The sequence below is a fragment of the Staurois parvus genome, unplaced genomic scaffold (genome assembly GCF_062004578.1).
Source record: "Staurois parvus isolate SC_StPar_1 unplaced genomic scaffold, SC_StPar_1.0 ptg000096l, whole genome shotgun sequence".
Taxonomy (NCBI): Eukaryota; Metazoa; Chordata; class Amphibia; order Anura; family Ranidae; genus Staurois; species Staurois parvus.
In genome coordinates, this window is record NW_028317892.1 from 11,624,795 (window position 1) to 11,646,463 (window position 21,669).

The 21,669-nt window shown below is 39.3% G+C and overlaps 1 protein-coding gene across 4 annotated transcripts in view; it reads right to left on the bottom strand.

Annotated features, from left to right (window-relative positions):
• Positions 1-21,669, bottom strand: part of PAX5 (paired box 5) — a 316,202-nt gene that overhangs the window by 87,565 nt on the left and 206,968 nt on the right. For all 4 annotated transcript variants that reach the window (XM_089670900.1, XM_089670899.1, XM_089670897.1 and 1 more), the window contains one exon: positions 18,162-18,291. In XM_089670900.1, coding sequence (XP_089527026.1) covers positions 18,162-18,291 — 130 coding nt within the window. The remainder of the gene's footprint in view (positions 1-18,161; positions 18,292-21,669) is intronic.

The following is a 21,669-nucleotide window of genomic DNA, read 5'->3' on the forward strand; positions in this document are numbered from 1 at the left end:
TCTCCTCTGCCAGCTGTTGTTGGCTGCAGTCACTGTTCAGCCGACTCTTTTACATCTGGCTCATTTCATTTTTTTCAAATTGTGTCCAGACAGATGGTACCAACAGAGCCACCCACAGCTCAAATTTTAGCCAATTCAGCATAAATCACCTTAAATGTGAGACATATATGGCCAGCATTATACATTTTTCTGCACTTACTGCTTATCAAACAACAGCCACAGCACGATGATCCACCAATAATTTGTACATAAAATGTACACCCACCTACCACAGGGACAATTGACAATGATGGGTACAATTCATAATGGAGCATTCTGGGTGCAACTAGCTGTATGAATGAGATCTAACTTTGCTGGTTACATTAGGAAATTCAGTAATATCACCTGGATAGTAAAACACATGTATGTTTCACTTCCTTGATCTTATAATTCTTTTGGCTTTGCTGATGTAAATAAATGTGTATTAAACTCTGTAAAAGGAAACATTCACTTCTTAGCATATGCTGCCACTGGGCAAATGCTTAGTATGCCTAGAGGGATTTTTTGTTATCTAGATTGTTGAATAACATAAACATATTCTGAGGCTTATATAAAATGCGTATGAAAGGAAAATGACTAAACTGCCCTTAGGAATCATACATCAACTGTAATTCTTCAAGTGTAGGCAAGGAAATGAATAGAAGAATATATTTAGTTATTGTGGATATCGCAGTGACTTTCCTTTTAGACACTCTTTACAAATAGGGACCACAGAAAATCCTTTTTTAAAATGTAACACAAATAGGTTTCTACATGGCTGACAGGTTTGTAAGAAAATGTTCCTTGTTGTTAATTGAGTTTGGATCCCGGATTGGATTTGGCACAAAGGGCTTGATTTATTAAAACTGGAAAGTGCAAAATCTGGTGCAGCTCTGCATGGTAGCCAATCAAAAACCAATAACTTTTATTGGTTTATTCATGTGAGGTATAGATGATAGGATTGGGTTAGACTGTTGTTGAGAAAAGAGTTCACACATGGTAGCCAATCAGCCTCTAACTTCAGCTTGGTCATTTAGGCGTTGGCAAAAGAAACCTGGAAGCTGATTGGTTTCTGTGCAGAGCTGCATCAGATTTTGCACTCTCCAGTTTTAGTAAATCAACCACCAAGGATCAAGGAACAGGATAGAAGTAAGTGCAAGGAGTTTTTCTGAACATGACTGCTGCAGAACTCAGTACTGGACTAGTGCAGAAAGAATATACAGCTTTATGGGAGTTTTTACATGATAAGCTAAAGAGTTCCTCTTTCTTTTTTAGAATGCTTGTAAAATTTCTACCAAATTTGTGGGAACATACCTCAGGCACCACAGCTAGAAAAACTATGAGGATTCCTATCTTGGGAAGTTCTATGTTGTTAGTTTGTCCAACTATCCCCTTTTAGAAGGTTGTGTCCAAGTTCTAAATATTTGAATCAAAAAGCTCAAAAAATTCAGATGTGAAATCTGACGCCAATATTTTCATATTTGCTGTGCTTTTTCTTTAAAGCAGTATTAAACCCACAACTAATAATATACTATATTGCAGCTTACCAATCAATAGATGTGGTGGCTGCATCAGTTTTCATACTGTTTTCCCTATGTTTTCACCTGGTGAACTGACCAGTAACACACCAGTAACCACCTTAGTGAGACACCATTTTGGAGGAATTCAATATATATAAAATGTAGCACAACTTATACAAAAAAACATGTAACTCCAAAAAAATAAAAATAAACATAGAAATAAATACACCACATGTATAAGAACGTAGTCCTTAAAGTGGTAGTGTCTCCAAACCAACAGTGTTGTCTAATTTTCTTGAATCTTCACACAACAAATCACTCATGTGCAGCATGAAAATGACCTCCAATGAATCATATCTGCTCACCTCAATCTCATAGTCAAACACACTTCTGCCCCTTCCCAGGCTTTCTACATGGGGAAAATGTCTTCTAAAGTCCTTTCCAGTCCTCTTCCACTGACGTCACCCTCCGGAGTGTCTGGATCTCTCAATGTCACTTCCGGTCTGTTTCCAGTTACCATGATCATTGAGGTGGCTGGAGGAGTATTTAAGGGTGTGAAGTTGCCCTGCCCCTGTCCTACTGAGGATGCCTAATGTTTAAAGGCTTAACACATATAGGAATGGAGCCACGCCAGCATGGTTTCTGCAGAGTGCGGGGTGTACAGCATTGTGGGGAGAGGCACTGCCCATATGTACTATGTGCATATCATGAAACTAGTATGCTTTCACTATTAGTGTTATTCCATTTGTATGATCGTTTACCTTTGAGGAGGAGAGAGAAGAAGGAGCCACTCCAGGAATTGCTTTTATATCTTACTTGGAGCCATAATCCACTGTGTAGAGAGCCCGCTAAGAGGCATGTGTGTGTTTGACCTTGATTTTGAGATTGGGGTCAACACCCAGAGGTGAGCAGATATGGTTAATGGGAGGTGATTTGCATGCTGCACGCAGGTGATTTGTTAGGTGAAGATTAAAAAAAAATAGACGATACTGGTGATTTGAAAACACTACCACTTTAAGGACTTTGTTCTATTACATGTGGACTTTTTATTTCTATGTTTATTTTTATTTTTTGGAGTTGCATTTTTATTCATAAGTTGCGCTACATCATATACATATTTTAGGGATGGAGTGGAAATGCCTGATGGTGTTCAGCAGCAACTTGGGGTATTTTTTTTTCCTATACACCCCTTTTGATAATGGAGGGTTATTGGTTGCTTGTAAACTGGGCTGATTGCCATTTATTGTAACTTTGGAGGAATGAGCAAACACTTTATAATCAGTGACAGCAAACATTTTTTTCCTTTTGAGATAAAGATTTTACTTGAATAAATAAAAGCTGGTCATTTAATCACTCCTGCCAGTGGTAAATGGATTGTAAACTGATAAAATCTGCTGGAGATCTTGAACTTCTTAAAAACAGCAGAGTTGCTGGCTGAATCACCAGATGACAATAGAAGAAAGAGAGCCTAAAATAGGAAACTAATACAGCCGTCACATCTAAGAATTGGTAAGTTACAATATAATAAATATTTGCTTTTAGGTTTAATACTGCTTTAAAGTAAGTGCCGGTAAGCACAAGTAAATCTTTGCAATAGTACTGGATTTAATCACTTGCCTCTTGGAGTCATTTCATAGGCTTTTTAAGGGGTTCCCGAAAACTCTGGTGGTAGAAATGAAAACATTTGTTTAATTTGTAAATATATCTAATGTTCTGGTATAGGGGCATCCCAGGAGAGGGATTATTTTTTTAATCAAAATCCTGCAAAATGTTTATAGACTACTGGGTGAAAAAAAAGGTCCTTTCTTGGCTAAGAACATCACAGTGCCTTGCTTAATTCATACTGACTGTATGTGTGGTTGTCTCTTTGTCAGTCTTCACTACTAACAGTTCGCTGCTATGGAGTTAGCTGCTGTGCCACTTTGTCCTCTCAATGGAAGCAAGCTGATGTCAGCAAGCTAGGGCAGGGGAAATGCATCTGCAGGTAATTAATAACAATCAAACATCTTATAAAACTGCTGACTGCAGCTGTAATGAACTGGGCTCATGTCGTTGCCTTGCAAATAGAGAGCGCGTTTATGAACCGTGGCAGCAAGCAAGAATTTTCCCTCTCTATACTGCAACTTAATATTTAATGTCACCCAAAAACACAAATAGCATAGAAACTCTTACAAAAATAAGACATTTAGCTAGCATGTAATATATAGTAGGCAAATGAGCATGCTGTCAGGCAGTTGGTGCAAATGTCTTGAAAATGCCAAATATGCAAGTAGATTATTTTTCTATTTTTACATTCTCTATTTATCAGGACTACAACAAAAACTTCCATGTATATGGACAGAAATGTTTAAGGAATAGATTCATAGTGCTATTAAATCCTCGGATTTGTAAGCACTTTAAGCAGCTGATTTATCACACTGAGCAGCTTCTTTTTCTTTTAATCTTTGCCTATGTTTCTGTTCAAGTTGGTCCCAGGATTGCTGCCCCAGATTTAAGGGTGGCTCCTTTCCCTTGCAGCATCCTATGGAGCCACTCTTGCATGCAGGGATTACAGTTGTGTCCTCCTATACTGTGTGCATCAACAGAAACACACATCCCTATAGCCTAAGATGAAAAGGCACTCCCCTGCTCCTCCTTCCCTCTTCCTTCTCTAGACTAACAGACTGGTTCCAGACTACACTGTCCACTCTTTTTCAAGAAAACCAGAAGCTCAGGGAAGCAGTACTGAGAAAGCAGGAGTTAACAGCATTGAAAATTGTAAACGGCTGTAGGGGTAAGAAATTTAACAAATAATTTACTTGGAAATGTTTATTTTTTTTGTGCTCAATGTGTTAAACCATAAAATGCTGGGAGTTTAAAACTACTTTTAGGATGTGTAAATAAACCCCATTTGTCCTGTTCCTACTCACATGCTAGTATACAAAAAAAATCATATAGTGTTATAGACCAGCCTTTCTCAACCAGGGTGCCCAGGCACCCCAGGGTGCCTTGAGGTTTATTTAGGGGTGCCTTGGCAAAATGTCTAAACATTGTACAAAACTTGTATAGAAGCCAGTGGGTGGAAGAAACCTGACTTTTAGTTACAAAGCCACAGTTTTTTTCATTGTGCGCCATTATGACCTTCTAGCCGCCGGCCAATGACATCAGTTGATAAGGAGGATGTTGGTTGCCTGCACAGCATCCTTGTTTGACCCTCCCCTGCCCCCCTCCATCAGTGCTGAAGTCACATTAGCTCAGTAATGGAGAGAAACACTGTATTACTAGTCAGGACCAGTGTACAAAAGTGTATTTGATTGGGAAGAATAAATCACCTCTAGCATTGGGTGTCCATGTGTGGATTTTGCTGTGTTATATAAAAATATTAGAATGGGGTGCCTCAAGACTGTCCATAATTTTAAAGGGTGCCTCTGGACTGTCCATAATTTTAGAGGGTGCCTTGAAATTGTCCATAATTTTAAAGGGTGCCTGGACTGAAAATAGGTTGAGAAACACTGTTATAGACAGGTGAGATAAACAGGCTTATTTTAGAATGAGGGTTCATTAAATATAATGTGTTTGCATTCAGCTATGAATTCCTTTGATTTGATGGCAACAGTATGGTTTGAAAGTGTGAGTAGTCTGGGTAATGTCAAACTCCTGTCAAAACACCATGTCAATTTGATCACTATATACGGAGATATAAGCAGGTGAAGGTACATTCAAATCTCATCTCTAAGTGCTGAACTTGTAACCATCATTTTTTTACCTTCTGAGCTTCAGCACTGGTCCTTTAACATGATGGGTGAAATCAATGACCAAAAGGGAGGCTTAGGAGGCAGCAAAGAGAAAGACAATCTTGTTTTTATAGAAAATTCTAATGCTTATGTATTTTTTTCATTATATGCTAAATTGGATTACCGAGGTTTGTAACAGATTTGTATTTGAGTCTTGTAGAGCAGGGGTGTCAAACTGGCAGCCTTCCAGCTGTTGCAAAACTACAAGTCCCATCATGCCTCTGCCTTTGGGAGTCTTGCTTGTAACTGTCAATCTTGCAATGCCTCATGGGACTTGTAGTTTGGCAACAGCTGCAGAGCCGCCAGTTTGACACCTGTGTTATAGAGGATTAGTTGTAGTTGATTCTTCCAGTAATGAAGCTTTTAATGTATTTATAAAGGGCCATGTAGTCTACTACTAGTGTAGTATTAGTCTACTGTATGCTTCCAGGCTGGTTACCATGGTAATGCTGGAAGCAAGCCTATGGCAGAGCCAAGCTGGCCATAAACAGCTCAATTTTAATCCGATTCCTACTAAGGCCTCGTTTCTGCCACGTGCAGAGTTTTTCTGCACCTGTTTCTACAAGGGCAGAAAGAAAACAATTGTTCTCGATAGGTCCTTTTCAACACTGGTATCATGTGCGTATTGCACAAGTTAGCCTGCAGTTTCTTGTTTGTATTCTTAGCTCCTTGCTGCAGTGCTGTTCCTGATCCCTTTCACATGTGTGTTTGTCTGTGCTCACCTATGGGCGTCGTCTGCTTTTCTCTGGGTTTTATTTCCTTCCCTTCCATCACTTCCTGGCCCACCTCCTTGTTTGCTTGCCTATATAAGACATGCTCAGTCTAGGCCACTTTGCCTGAGCAACTTCCTAGTTGTCTGAACTCCTGTGCGGTGTTATTGCCTGTATCCTGTATTGACTACTTGTGTACCGACCCCAGCTTCGTTCTCTGACTGTGCTTGTTTTCCGCATGTCCTGACCTCGGCTAGTCTATCGAATTTCCGTTTGTCTCCTCCCATTGTACTCTGCTCCCATAAGTGGTCTCCTCATCCTCAGCTGGGCGTGCCTGGGGGGCCGTGACCTGGTCCCAGCTTGCTGCAAGTCAATCCCCACCATCAGGGGCTCTGGTGAAGAAGCAGGCTGGGGCTTAGATTCCGTGCCCTGGGGAACCCCAAGTTGACTCTCGACAAGGGCTCACTATCACAGGTGCTTACACGTATTTATAAAACTCACATGACATCAACATTGTGGTGTGAACAGGGCACATAGAGAACTATAGTTTTCTTTCTGCCCTTGTGGAAACCTACATTAGAAATACACACATCTCTGCACATGGTATGAATAAGCTCAAACTATATGCTAGTCAAATTTGTGCATTTTTTCCATCAACATTTATGCACATATGGTGTGAAAGAGGCCTACATCAGCTGAAATTTGAGTTGTGGGTGGTCCTGTTGCCACTGCCCATCTCAATAAGCTTCAATTGAAGAATAGAAGGAACTGGGTGCAATATTGTCGTTGAAAAGTCACTACATCCTATCAGATGCAAACACTTTTTAGGTATTCACACAGCTGCATGCACTGCAGCTGTCAGAATATAATCTATGGTAGGTGGTATTTCTAAACAGAGTGGATGGAGGAATCTATTAGCTTTCCCTTGTTTAATCCACAGACTGAATGAGAGAAATATATGAACGTGTGGCTAGCATTAGGCATTAAATGCTCACCTGTCACACAGCTGTCATAGAAGTTTGTGGAGCATAACTGCATGGGATGCTTGTCTTAGTTTCTGCAGAATGTAGATTCATTTGGAGACAGAACTTAATAACATCCTTTGAAAATTACCTTTAAACTGTATTAAGTAAAAAAAATGTGGCAAAGCCTGTTTTCTGCAAACATCTACAGTACTCTGCAGTTTTTATTTATTTAAATGTTACAGGTTCAGTGTACTGATTATCACTCATGTACATTACTTATTGTTATTTCTCTGGGTCCAATATGTTGCATGCACATAGCAAACTAAGGATGTACATAGGGTGTGAATGGAAATAAACCTAATATCAAAGACATAACCTATCGCTATATTCTCTGTTGACTTGCCATGAACAGCCCATATGGAAAAAAAATATATTTCAAATATATTTTAAAAACATTCCTCCAAATGTATTGTCATATATTTGAAATGCTACCATTTTTAATATATTTCAAAATATATTTAAATATATATATATATACTATATGTTGAAATGCGTTTTTATTACAAAAATCTGAAGGATATATTTTAAAAATATATATTTTTAAAAATATATATTTTTAAATATATTCTTCAGATTTTTTTTTAACATATAAAAAAGTAATTTTAACATATATTTTTATATATATATATGATTGTAAATGCATTCCAAAAATGTAGATTTGTATTTTTAAAGACATACAGTATATTTGAAATGTATTTTTAAAAATATTTTTCATATATTTTGTAATAAAAATGCATTTCAACATACAGTATATATACTATATATATATATATATATATATATATATTTATTGAAATATATTTTGAAATATATTGAATATGGCCAAAATTGTAGCATTTCAAATATATATCAATATATTTGGGAAGAATATTTTTTAAAAATATTTGAAATATAGTTTTCTTCCATGTGGGAGAGATCAGTAAATATTGTAAAGTTATTGTCTATGAGCTAAATTAAAGTTTAACTCTAGGAAGATTAAAAAAAAAAAACCTTAAGGTCTCATTCACATCGGTATTTTTCAGCGTACACTAGTACAATGGCCATGTTTTCCTTCAGGGGGCTGCACAGTCCCAATCATGCCAATTGGAATGCAACGACTGCATAGACATTTGCGTGGGTTTTTATTTCTGTCTATATCCCCATTAGGTATATTCAACCTATTTGCCATGTTTACTGTTATCATCGAAAGTAAAGGAAAATCCCATATTTCGGATTGTTCCAACAAGATGAATAGAGAAGAGCTCTTTCAATGGGGACACTAGCTCTGGTGACCCTGGTGACAAGATATTCTCTCACTTCGGGTGGATATCCTATCACTTCCTGTTTTGGATATGAGAAAGGAAGTGAAGGCCGAGGTGTAGTTTGAAGCTTGTGGGCCCCGATGCAAAAGTTGACCTGAGGCCCCCCCACTACCTTCCACCGTGTGCCAAGATGCTCCCACCGCATACCAAGAGATGATAGCTGTATGGTGGCTGTCTCTCTCTTCTCTCTCTCCTGCTGCTGTCTTCTTCCACACTCTGAGCTGTCGGGTGAAAGCAGTAGGTTTGTATGTAAAAGAGGGAACTCAGCAGGCCCTCTGACTTCCATATCCATATATAAGCCCCCCACTTTCACCCAGCAGCTCACAGTGTGGCCTGCCTGCCCCCATCTTGTGTACACGTGCAGAGCTGAGCAGGGGCGGGTGAGGGGTACTGTACTGGGCTGGGTGGGGGGGTTGATCAGAGAGTGTGCCACTGCAGATATCACACCTTTTTAAAAAAAAACACCTTTATTTTATATGATATTAAACAGCACCCAGTTACCTCTCTCATGGGCAGGCTGCAGTGATATGGAGGTGCAGGATATTAGGGAAAAGTAACACCCCCCCTTCCTGGTAATGACACATGCCCTCCTGCCTCCTCTTGGTATTGACAGATGACCCCTCCTTCAAGAGCCCCCCACTTCAGCTAATCATAGATGACCCCCTCCTCCTGCAAAGACAGGTGACACCCCCTCCTGGTAATGACACATGTCCCCCCACCAGGTAATGACAGATGACCCCCTCCCCCCACCAGCTAATGACAGATGACCCTCCCCCCACCAGGTAATGACAGATGACCCTCCCCCCACCAGATAATAAAAGATGACCCCTCTCACCACCAGGTAATGACAGATGACCCTCCCCCCACCAGATAATGACAGATTACCCCCTCCCCCACCAGGTAATGACAAATACCCCCTCCCCACCAGGTAATGACAGATGACCCCCTTCCCCACTAGGTAATGACAGATACCACATACCCCACCAGGTAATGATAGATGCCCCCTCCCCCACCAGGTAATGACAGATGACCCCTTCCCCACCAGTTAATTACAGATGACCCCCACCTTCAGGTGCCTTCTTCCTAGTGATTACTGATTCCTTCCCCACCATCCTGGTAATGTCACATTATACCCGTCCCCCTCTATGCTGACAACGACAGATTCCCCATCCAGCTGCCCCTCTGCTCATCCTGCTCAAACTGTCACAGTAAAATCTGTAGCTTCTGGAGCCCGCAGTCCCTCAGGGTCCCCTCAAGAGGTGTTATGGAATTTTTTGAGAATTTTTGTGTGAGTGTCAGCAGGAGTTGGGGAGGGGAGGGGTGGGGCGGTGTGTGTCTGTTCTCTGCACGGATCTGACCGGTATCTTTTTACCTCCCCAATGGCAGCAGTACCAGCTCCTTGACGGTGCTCTCCTCTTCCTCCCTCACTGAGCCCAGTAACAGCTCAGTGTCCATCCCCTCCTGGTCGTCAGCACTGACACTTTCCCATCCAGCAGAGCTGGCCTCATCCCATCCTTCCTCCACTACTCTCCGGCTCAGGACTTGAAAATGGAGCCATAAGCTCAGAGCTTCTGCTTTGCTCAGGATTCCGCTTTGCCCATCATCGTGATATGGAGCCAGCACAGACCCCCCTGGAGCATGAGCAGGGTCACAAAGCCATATGATTAATTTAACCAGTTCCCAAGCACCCTATAGTAGATATACTGCTGCAGGGTGGATTTTCTGTGCAAAATCATATATATAAACATGATTTTGCACTTCCGCTGTAGGGAGCACGCGCCGCCGGAGCACCACTTCTGTTGTGATTTCACACTGCAGAAGCTGATCAGCAGGTGCCGGCCAATGGATGATCACTGGCACCCATTGATCATCGAGAAAAGTGACAGGACACAGCTCTCCCTATGTAAACAAGGCACAGCTGTGTCCTGTCAGTGGCAATCTGCTAGATTTTCCTTTCCTAGAAAGCAAGTAATAAAATCTAGCAGATTGCCTAATAAAAGCACCTTACCATACACAAAACACATAGCTAGGCACACAGTTAATCCTTTGATTCCCCCTAGATGTTTAACTTCTTCCCAGCCAGTGTCATTAATACAGTGATGATGTATATTTTTAGCACTGATTACTGTATTAGTGTCACTGGTTCTCATAAAGTGTCAGTTAGTGTCAGACTGTCCGCCGCAATATCGCAGTCCTACTATAAGTCACTGATCGCTGCTATTACTGGTATAAAAAAATTAATTACAGTATATATACCATAGTTTGTAGACGCTATACCTTTTGCACAAACCAATCACTATAAGCTTATTGGGATTTTTTAAGAAAGATTTGTAGCAGAATACATTTTGCTAGGGGTACCCCTGGATTCTGAACTATCCTTTCAGGCCCATATCCAATCCCTGTCCAAATCATGCCGCCTCAACCTCCGCAACATCTCCACAATACTCTCCTTTTAAACTAATGATACCACAAAGCTCCTAATTCACTCCCTGGTTATCGCTCGCCTCAACTACTGCAACTCCCTGCTCATTGATTTACCTGTACATATGCTATCCCCCCTCCAGTCCATCATGAATACTGCTGCCAGGCTTATCCACCTTACCAACCATTCAGTGTCTGCTACCCCTCTGCCAATTCCTCCATTGGCTTTCACTCGCCCAAAGAATAAAATTTGAAATACTAACAACCATTTACAAAGCAATCCACAACTCTGCCACCAGCTACATCCCCAATCTGTTCTCAAAACATCAGCCAAACCGCTCTCTTCGATCCTCCCAAGACCTTCTGCTCTCTAGTTCCTGTGTCACCTCCTCCCATGCTCACCTCCAGGAATTTTCCTGAGCTTTTCCCATCCTATGAAACTTCCTACCCCAATTTGTCCAGCTATCTTCTAATCTGTCCCTGAAAACCCTCCTCTTTAAAGAAGCTTATCCTGCTTCTAACTAGTATGCCTTTTATTTCCTCCATCACCTCATCCCCCAAAGCTATTACCTTTTGTATCATTCAACCCTTCCTTCTAGATTTATTTATTTTTTATTACAGGTACTTCTATAGATAGATTGAAAGCTCTAATGAGCAGGGCCCTCTGTTTCCTCTTGTACCAAATTGTATTGTAACTGTAATGTCTACCGTCATTTTGTAAAGTGCTGCACAAACTGTTGGCGTTATATGAAGAAATTTGATTTTTTATTATAGCACAAAGTAAAAAATATTGGGGGGTTTTCGTTTATAGTGCAAAAAATAAAAAGAAACCAGTGATGATCAAATACCACCAAAATAAAGCTCTATTTGTGGGAAAAAATATATAAATTTCATTTATGTATAGTGTTGCATGGCTGCACAATTGTCAGTTAAAGTAACGCAGCACCATATAACATAAAATGGCCTGTACGTGAAGGGAGGTAAATCTTCCGGAGCTGAAGCAGTTGAGAATGAGGTGTTAAATCACTGGCCTTCCAAAATATAGAAGCCAGAAGTCCTGTCTACATTTCAAAGGAGTTATCTACATTTAACAAACCATTAAATGTATTTCACCTACAACTAGCATAAGTAACTGACTCTGAATTCATATAGATTTCTGAAAGACTGTTCTTTTCAGACCAACCTGTTATCATTCTATGAGTATTGTTAGAGTAATTGAAATGTGGAACTCCCTCCCCCAGGAAAGGTACTAGCTGAGAGTGCCAACAACTTCAAAAAACATTTAGATGTCTTCCTTAAAAGAAACAGAATATTCATGACTATGAGAACTGTTAAAGAATATAAATCATACACATAAACACACATATAAGTTGAACTGGATGGACCTTTCATCCTTATAAACTATGTTACCTGTAATTATGATATCAGTCAGTACTTGGACTGTGAGATGAACTCATTCTTAGTCATTTTTTTTAGCTATATATAGTTAGTGATTTGTGCATGCATTTATGTGTAGGAGCCCTAAGGTTTTAGTTTGTATCAGTTTAACTTGAAATTTTTACATGAAACTAGCTATACATCTTCATTTCTTTACCAGACAGGAATATATTTATCATAATAAAATTGATGTGTTTAAATTCTGCATGGCATGTAAATCACAGGGGGTGTAGTTTAAAGGTCCTTTATCAGAACACATTACAGTAAAGGAAAAATATTGTTACGCAAAAAGGTAGAGATACAGGTTTTCATTGCATTTATTTAAACACCAACACAACAATTCCAGCTGTCATCTCCCTTAGGGTTCAAGTTTATTTGTGCTCTGTTCCATTTAACATCAGGTAAACAGTAGTTAGATTGCCTTGCTAACAGAGTCCCATAAACTCTGCTTGAAAGGTGCCAGCAGCATACAAAAGCATTCAGAAAATAAACTAAAAGAAAGTAATAGAATCTGTCCTATGGTGCTTTAATGATCAATTTGACATTCACTCTAAACTCTTTTGCTAATTTTCCAGCAGAGCTCAACAAACGTATATGAAGCACCTACTGGTTTAAAACATAGGCAGGAGAATTGCCTATGTTAACTTAACCCTTTGAGGACCAAGGGACGTATTTGTCCCATGTTTTTAATTGCCTGTATCATCTGATTAAGAACTTAAAATACTTTTTTTTTTTGGTTTGAGTCAAAATATTAGTTCTTATCAACAAATGGATCTATCTTTTTGCCAATTATTTCATGAAATGGCTTAGTTACAGCAACTGAAGTGTACAAACTTTAAAAACAAAAAATTGATTCTTTTGGCGTTCCGTAATCTTATGGTCCTCAAAGGGAAGCAGTTGATAAACCAAGAGAAACACTTAGCTTCTTCTCACAGGATTCCACAGTAGCATATTATACACTTCATAGTACCTAAAAGTTCAACATTTTGACTTCCTAGGGCATAATAAGGCAATGCAGCTACATGGAGATAAATAAGTCAATCATCTGGATTCAAAATTTGTGGTGATTGATTTCTGGAAGATATCTAAAAACATTAGCCCATATGTCACATAATCACAGCATTTCTTTTACATTTTTATTACTTTCAAAAAATAAATAAATAAATCCTACTCCCCTAAAGCAATATTACCCTGGCACTCCTAGTATAAGAAGTCTCCAGCTATTTTATGCCAATCTACTCTTCAGGACTAGATGGATGCTTTAAATACAAGGTTGTTCTGAACTGTACTAACCTCTTTTATACTAGAGATATCCAAAGGAATAGCGTAAAGGAGGTTTATGTGCTGCCTATCTTAAATACAAAAAAATACCACCATCCATTTACTAATTTTTTTTGTAATAATTATTCTGTCTTGTTTGTCCTCTTCGTTGAAAAGGCCAAGTTTTTTAAACTCCAGATGCACAGGCCTATAGTGAAGTAGGCCTATTCAGGTTAGGTAACCCACCCTAAACTCACCAAAGCCATTTTGTGGCAATAGGCAAAAGCCCTGATAACCTAACCAGGGATTATTATCTCAGATTTATCAATATTGCCAACAACTGTGATTCGGCTCGGGGGACAATGGCTGTAGTAGTTGAGAGGTTCATGAGTAATGAGCTGTTAAAATACAAGCAGATCCCCCTAGTGGATGGCACAAGCTTACCTGAGTTGTGGGGTCTAAGCGCTAGCTAGTCTTCACCAGAGCTCCTGATGGTGAAGATGGATCTCATTTCATGGTAATGCCAGGTCTCTGCCCTCTGGATTGCTCAGCCGGGACAGAGCAAATGAGAGATAGGTAATGGATGAAGCAGATAAGGAACATGAAAAAGCTCAGCCCATGAACAAGCCAAAAGGACAGTAAGGAGTATTGGCTAGGTGGGATCAGACGGAAGCATAGTGGTAGTGAAGCTAAAGACAGCAGCAGGTATGAAGGAAGCAAGATACAGTATGGGCTGGAGAGAGCACAATCATCTGGCAAGCAGGAAGCGCAGAGACATGACTTAAAACAAGATGTTCATGGGAGGAGAAAAGAGTTCAAGGTTCACCAGAATCAAGATACAATGCAAGGTTGTCCAAAGGATCAGGCAGGGAGCTAATTTGGCTACTTTTTTATATAGCAGAAATATATGAAATAATGCATTGTTTTTAGAAGCCGGGCTTCCTCTTTTCAAATGCTAATTAACTAATTTACTGGTTTCATGGAGACTTGGATGTTGGCAATGGAAATGGGGGAAGGAAAAAGAGGACTTGAACACAGCCATGTGTTGAACACAAAGAAGCAATAGTTTGGAGGACTCTGAGAAGCAAGGAGGAGTCTTGGAAGAGATCCTGGATAGAAGAAATATGACTCTATATCACCAAAAAGACCCAAGAGGAAGGGGAATTCATAGGTCCAAAGAAAGTCTGTGCTAGAAGTTAAGTTCACCTGGGGATGGCACTAAACCTACACTAAAATTCAAGTAAAGTAACTTTTAATGTATCTGTATTGCTTACATTGTCAATGCTTATTTGCTAGGAAGGATGGATAGCTTGTGCATGTATATATTGTATGCATATTTGAAATACTCTGTATGTTGTGTATTGTTTTCCTACCATTGTAAGTAGTTTGCATGTACAGCATTATTGTTTAGTAAAGCTCATTAATATACTGTACTACAAAGGTTTGCTTCCTTGCTTGACTGCAAAGTGACCTAAAAGATACAAAGCAAAACAAGTAGGGACTAGTGGCAGGACCTGCACTAAAGTTCAATTGAAGCAGACCTGTTTCCTGTAGTGTTTTTTGTTGGATGGAATATCGAGAAGAGCTATACCCAGACACCACATTGGTCCCAGGTTCAGATCTGGACGCTGGCAGATGTATTCATGAACCTTATGCATGGCTATTAAAATTCTTCTCTGGAAACTAGACATTTATTGACTGAATCTCTGGCTCTATTTGTTGTTCTTATTCCTAATTAGGGCAAGGACCACTCTAGCCAGCCATGTATGAGCAGGCTGAATGTACCCAAGCTGATCGATCAATCAACTTGGGTAAAACCAGCCTGATTGATTTTTACATGCAATTATTGCTATTGGCTGTTACAGCAATAATCACTGTTTTCTCTTGGCAGGGATACCCCTAACCCCCCACCCCCACCCCACCCCCTCCAGAAGAACATAATGGCTCAGTGAGAATGACTCCTCTGTCAACATTGTCTGTATTGATGGGGGAATCAAGCAAATTTCTTGCTCCATTTATGGCCAGCCTAACTGTTCGAACTGTAGACCCATCCCTTAATGTGGATACAAAAGTGCCAGCTGAAATCCTATCAGACAGATTAAAACCTTATCTGTCTAAACATATTCAAGCTTGTTTTGTATCGCAGAGGGAAGCCCAGGACAACTCACAGCCAGCACTCTCTATCATTCACTGGGTATACACTCAAAAGGTCCCCTGTCTAACTTTGTCAATGGATACTGAAAAAGCATTTGACAGAATTCATTGGATTTTTAAGGATGAGGCTAGCCAAAGTGAGACAAGAGATGTTACATTAGTTAGGCACTCTGTACAGGATCCTCAGCAAGAGTAAACATGAATAGTACCTTGTCCTCTCTCTTCAGTGCAGGGAATGCTACACAACAGGGGTGTCCTCTCTCCCCTATGTTATTTATTTTGCTGTTGGAAGCCCTCTATTGCAAGATAGGACTTAACACAGATTTTCAGGAGTACAAATATTTCCGTTCCAAACATCATGGCAGGTCTGGAAAGGTTTTACAATCTCTCCAACTTCAAACTAAACATTTATAAATGGGTAATTCTTCCAAGTCCACCTGTCTAAATAGCTGGTAAACTTAATCAGAACTGAGTTTCCCTTTTCTTGGCAACCACATGATATAATCTATCTCAGGGTCAAACTTACCAATTTACAAACCATCTATAAGGACAATTTCCCCCCCACTGATTATGGCCATCCAAATGATTTGTGGTCATAGGATAAGGTAACCTTCACTTGGCTGGGCAGTATACAGATTGTTAAAATGAATAAAATATTCACAAAGATTCACTTGGTGAATCTTTGGGTAACATGCAAATGTAAAATACCTAGGTAAAAAAACTATAATTCTCTTCTTCCTTCGAATGTTATTCAAAGTTTCATCAAGTTTCCTTTATCAGCAGAGGCATAGGATTTTTCTACAGTTTGTATAGATGGGGGACAGACTGTACTCAGCTTACTCCATTCTTAGATGATCTAAGCCTATTGGTGGGTTAGGTTCCTGAAGTAAAAGTTGATACAAGGCAATACATTTAGCTTATGTTATTAAATTGAATTTGGCTATCAACTTTAAACAATGGGCGCCTATGGAAAAATCTATGGCTTGTGCTTTGTCATAAAGGAATATCAGTTTACATCTCTCCACTCAATTTCACAACTTTGAGAATGTAGGAAAAGTTAAATTCTAAATATTCACTCTTACCTGCCCATTCACTTCTAGCACCATTAGGAGATTTCCAGTGATTTGAACTTGGGGAAGATGTGGGTTTTTTGAAAAATGGGTGTCATAAAATAATTTCAGATGTGGTAAATTTGCTTTCAATGGTAAGCTGTACCTTTAATCCTACTCAGAGAAGAGTGAGGGTCATTCCCTATGGACCCTTGGAGATATACCCAGTAACAACACCTGTTTCACACTCTGAGTGATCCATGTAGAGATCGATAATCAAAGACAGAGTGTGAACACATTAGTGCAGGACCTGTTACTCCAGCCTCTGTTGCTCACATTCTTCAAAACATTGTTGACCCTGGAGTCCAAGGCTGACCCCTGCTTTTTGATAGAATGATAGGGGAACCTAGGACTTATGTTCTTGAATGACCTAAATACGAAAAAAAGACTGGTTCATGTCTCATCTTCTAATTATAAGATCCAGGAATTGTGTTATATGGTGTATGTTATCAGGTCCTAGTTAGACTGACCCATATGTATACCTATACCAATCTTCTACATGTCGGAGAGGGTGTGCCGAAGAGGTCACCTTTCTCCACCTCTGGTGGGAATGCTCTTATATTAAATTCTTTTGAACAAAGGTCCAGGCACTTATGACTCAGAACCTAGGTCACAAGGTCCTGGAAGACCCATTGCACATGCCATTTCATGCGATTCTCATATCCATTAAGAAATATAATCAGACATTAACCTCCTATCTACTTAATGTGGCAAAGAGCCTCATACTCTGTAGGTGAAAAACATCCCAGGTACCCTCTCTGAAAAGTGGGTTTAGAATAGTTAATGAAATCATGGGAAATGAACTGTGAAGGTATAGAAGGGGTGGGATGGATTCACTTTATGACTATGGAGAAATATAAAGATCTTAATGGTTGAAGAGGAAGCAATTTAATTCTCTGTGAATATTACTATTCAATAGTTAGATCTGGCAGATCCTGGTAGGGTGCTTCTATATTTACAGTGTTGTGTTTCCCTCTCTACTCCCCACTTTCTCCTTCCCTCCCTACTCCCATACCTTTTGTTTTAGCCTTATTCTTTCTTTTTTTTCACTGTCCGGATACCCTTAGTGCTGGAAAGAGTCTCTCGAGTAGACAGATGCACTTGTCGGACCTATGGACCGAATTGGACAGCCCTTGGAGGCACTTTCTTATGGTGTTTGTTTCATCAAGGACTCCAAATATGTTCATTTGTAAATTTGAAATACTAATTTATATATTACTGACACCTGTAAGGGCACTGCTTGATCTGCATTTATTGTTGTGCTAAAATGTGCAAGTTTGTCTGTTTCTGCTCATGTCTTGTGATGGATTAGAACAAACAGAGATTATAGATAAAGAAGAGATAAGGAAAAGCTCAAGTTATGTTTTGTACTTCATCATTGTTGTTTGTAATGTCTTGTAGTGTAAACTATCTTTTATTAAATTGTTCATTACCTGTCACAATAGGATATGACTGTGGTCCAGGAACAGCTCCTCCTAAATCTCCTGAAGAAGGACTTGTTAGACTGGACTTCATCTCATCCAAACCCCCAGTTAGAGATGCCATGGCTGAATAGTCTGTTGTCTATAAAGAAAAAAATTAAATAAACTACATTCAGTTCTCTTGTACAAGAATAATAGATTTTCATGTTTACTTGATAAGGTAAAGAGCAATATTCAGGCTTCACTAGTTATTTGCTATGCATGGAAATTCATCAGAGAGGTCAGCCTGTTTGCTCCTTGTAAGGGCCTGTGTCCATGGGATTCAGGCTTGTTTGGAGAACATCAGTTTACATCAGTTTGAGATGTTTCTCAGATCATTCATAATTTATTAATTGGTGCATTTGACCTGCAGTTGACCTCCTTCTGACCTGCATTTGTCCTGCTTCAGGCAGGTTTTGCATTCTCATAGACTGGAATGCAAAACCTACTTGGAGTGAATAAAAATCCATTGACACAGACCATAAAAGTAATAAAAGCAAGTAATAAAAGCTATGTTATCAGTTTTACATGTTTAAAAATGGAATTCCTACCACCCCATCCCCATGGTCCTCATCCTACCTCCATCCACGGAGAAGGAGCCTAGAGGATTTCAAGTTCCCCAGTCAGACCAACTGCTCATTACTGACTGAAGGCATGGAGATGGCATGCCCATTGGAACCAGTTAGAGAGTCTAGGCCTGAGTAATGGGATATTTAACTTTGAACCAACAATCACTGTTAAAAGCATAATTCTGGGTTAAGCATGCAGAGGGAGATTATTTGGTAAACCTCTGTTCACCAGTATCCTCTTGCAGCAAATGAATCTGGATAAGTCCAGACCTGTACTTTTTGGGTTCACGTTTAGTGTCTTGACTTCAGTAAAAAGAAGACTGTAATGGTCAGTGGCTCAGAAAAATTTGATGACAGCGGGGTTGAAATAATAAAGGCAAATAGGCTGTTCACCACTTTACAGGAGAATTTTTCCTTAGCTTAGTAGATGTGGTGAAAATTATCTGCAAAAAATACCCAATCATAAGCAAGGAAAGAAAACAAAACCAGTATCTGGCTTGCACATGTTTGAATGCAGAGCTTCAGCTCATTCACTAAGCTAAGAGAGAAGCTTATTTCAAAGTGAACAACATTTTTGCTTTTAGTAAATCGATCCCCAGTGGTCCAAAACAAATGGCAAATAATTTGCCCCTTTCAGATAGATCAGCCATAGCAGCCTACCCAACATTCTGAATTATCAGTTGCCAGCAGCTTCATAATGTACCATTTTGACAGAGGTTATACATAACTTGTCTTTAAAAACAGTCCATATAATTTATTACAAACAGTGCCACATGCAAAATCTCCATCTCCATCTGGTTGGCTTTACGTACAAAATGAAAGAAAAGTGTTGTTCTTTAAAGTAATGTACAGTATCTGGAACATGTAAGATTAAAAATTAAAGTGGTTGTAAACCTTCACATATACGCAGTGAAGTGACTGGCCTCAGATGATACACAGAGATTAAACAAATCCTCCTACATAAGTTGACATAAGAGACTTCATTTCTCTACAGTCATTCACATTACAGAATTTATACAACTTGTCTGAGCTGACAGAAAGAATGGGGTGGGGAGCTGTAGTTACACTCTGAAGAGCTCAGTAAGAGCTGATTGGAGGGAAGGGACACACCCTCCTTCACACAGCACACAGGGACAGAGCTGTGGCTTTCAATCACAGTTTGTGTGCTGGAGCTCCCTCTCTTGTCACCTTATTATCTCTTGGTGTCAGGAAAACTTGTCAGAAGTGACTTCTGCAGATAGAGGAACGAGCCAGTAGACAGAAATGACATTTAGTGCTCTGGACAAGTACACGCTATCATGGAATATGCAATGTTCATATTTCATGTCAGAGATTTACAACCAATTTAAAACATAATATACGCTCTATGTTCTCAATATCTGCAGAGTGCAGGTAAATATGGAAGTGCTGAAAGATCATCAGTCCAAATTTTTATTACAGAATGGATTTTTTTGTATGGGAAAGTGTGAATTAGCAATTAGCGCTGTAATATAGAAACTTGAGATCCCAAAGGAAGGTGTAACAGACTACATAGCAACTAAAATGCTGCATGCCAATCTCAAATTAATTTAATTCAATTAAACATTTTTAATAATATAAGAAACTAATACCCATGAGCACCTTCATATGCCTCAGGTTTCTCACTTTCACTATTAAACACCATCATGCAGGTTCAAATGATAATATATTGAACAAAGAGTAAAACCACCTTTTAAAATTAAAAAAAATAAAAATAAAAATAAAATGAATCCCTGTGTGCCAAAACTTTTTGCAGCAATTTGCAGCTTCTTTACTGAATATATCAATAGAGAATAAGTATGTTTTCTGTTGTTTACCAAGGACACATTTTGCCAATAACTTTTTTGGAGTATTGTATGTTTTAAAAGGGGCCTGTCAGGATAGAGCTGTTAATTTTATCTTTGTCCCACTATTGGGTGAGTCACTAACCTGGAAGAAGTATGTGCACATCAGATGTCAGAACATGTTTTCTCTTTGTCGATGACAAACTACATCATGAAGCAAGCAAAAAGATAACAGGTATGGAGCTTGCACTTTCAAAAAAAAAAGTAAGTGGAAGCTCCCATATGTCATCTTGACTTTTTTTCTTTATATACTGTATCACTCTTTGCTATCCTTTGCTCTCTTTTAATTATAGCAATGTATCTGCTGTATTTCTCTTGTATGCTCTATGTATGAAGTGCGTATCACATATTTTGTAATTTTACACTTTACTTTTGTTTTGCTTTTAATTGTACTTCCTTTATGCAGAAATGCACTGTGCACTGCCTTATTGCCAACACCACAAAGTTCATTTCCTAAAGGAGGTGAGAACCTTCACTCAGTAAACTGTGTGAATGTTCACTTACATTTTTCAGTCATGTGAAAAGCACATTTCTGTTTACTTTGAATACCCATTCAAGTGGAGATTAAATAAATAACCAGTAATCTGCTTTTCACATGATTGGAAAACTGTATTGAATATTTACACGATTTATTGAGTGGAGATTCTCAACTCCTTTAGTAAATAAGCCAAATGTTTCTAAAGCTGGGTTGTGTATCACAGCCTCTAAATAGCTGAAGAGCATTTGTACTGTTAAAAGTTCAAATTTTCTATAAAGAAATATAAATAAATATAAATTGCATTTGTACCTACACTGATTGGTGATTTCAGAATACAATAAAGTAACTGATTGTTTCATGTGTCCTAGTTTTCCCCCCAGTCCACGCCCCCCCCCCAACCTCTCCATCACGACCAACAACGCCACCATCAGCCCCACCCCGCAAGCCAGAGTACTAGGCGTCATTCTAGACTCCAATCTGTCTTTCCAGCCCCAGATCCAATCGCTGACAAATTCATGCAGACTCCACCTCCATAACATCTCCAAAATACGCACGTTCCTAACTCCAGAAAC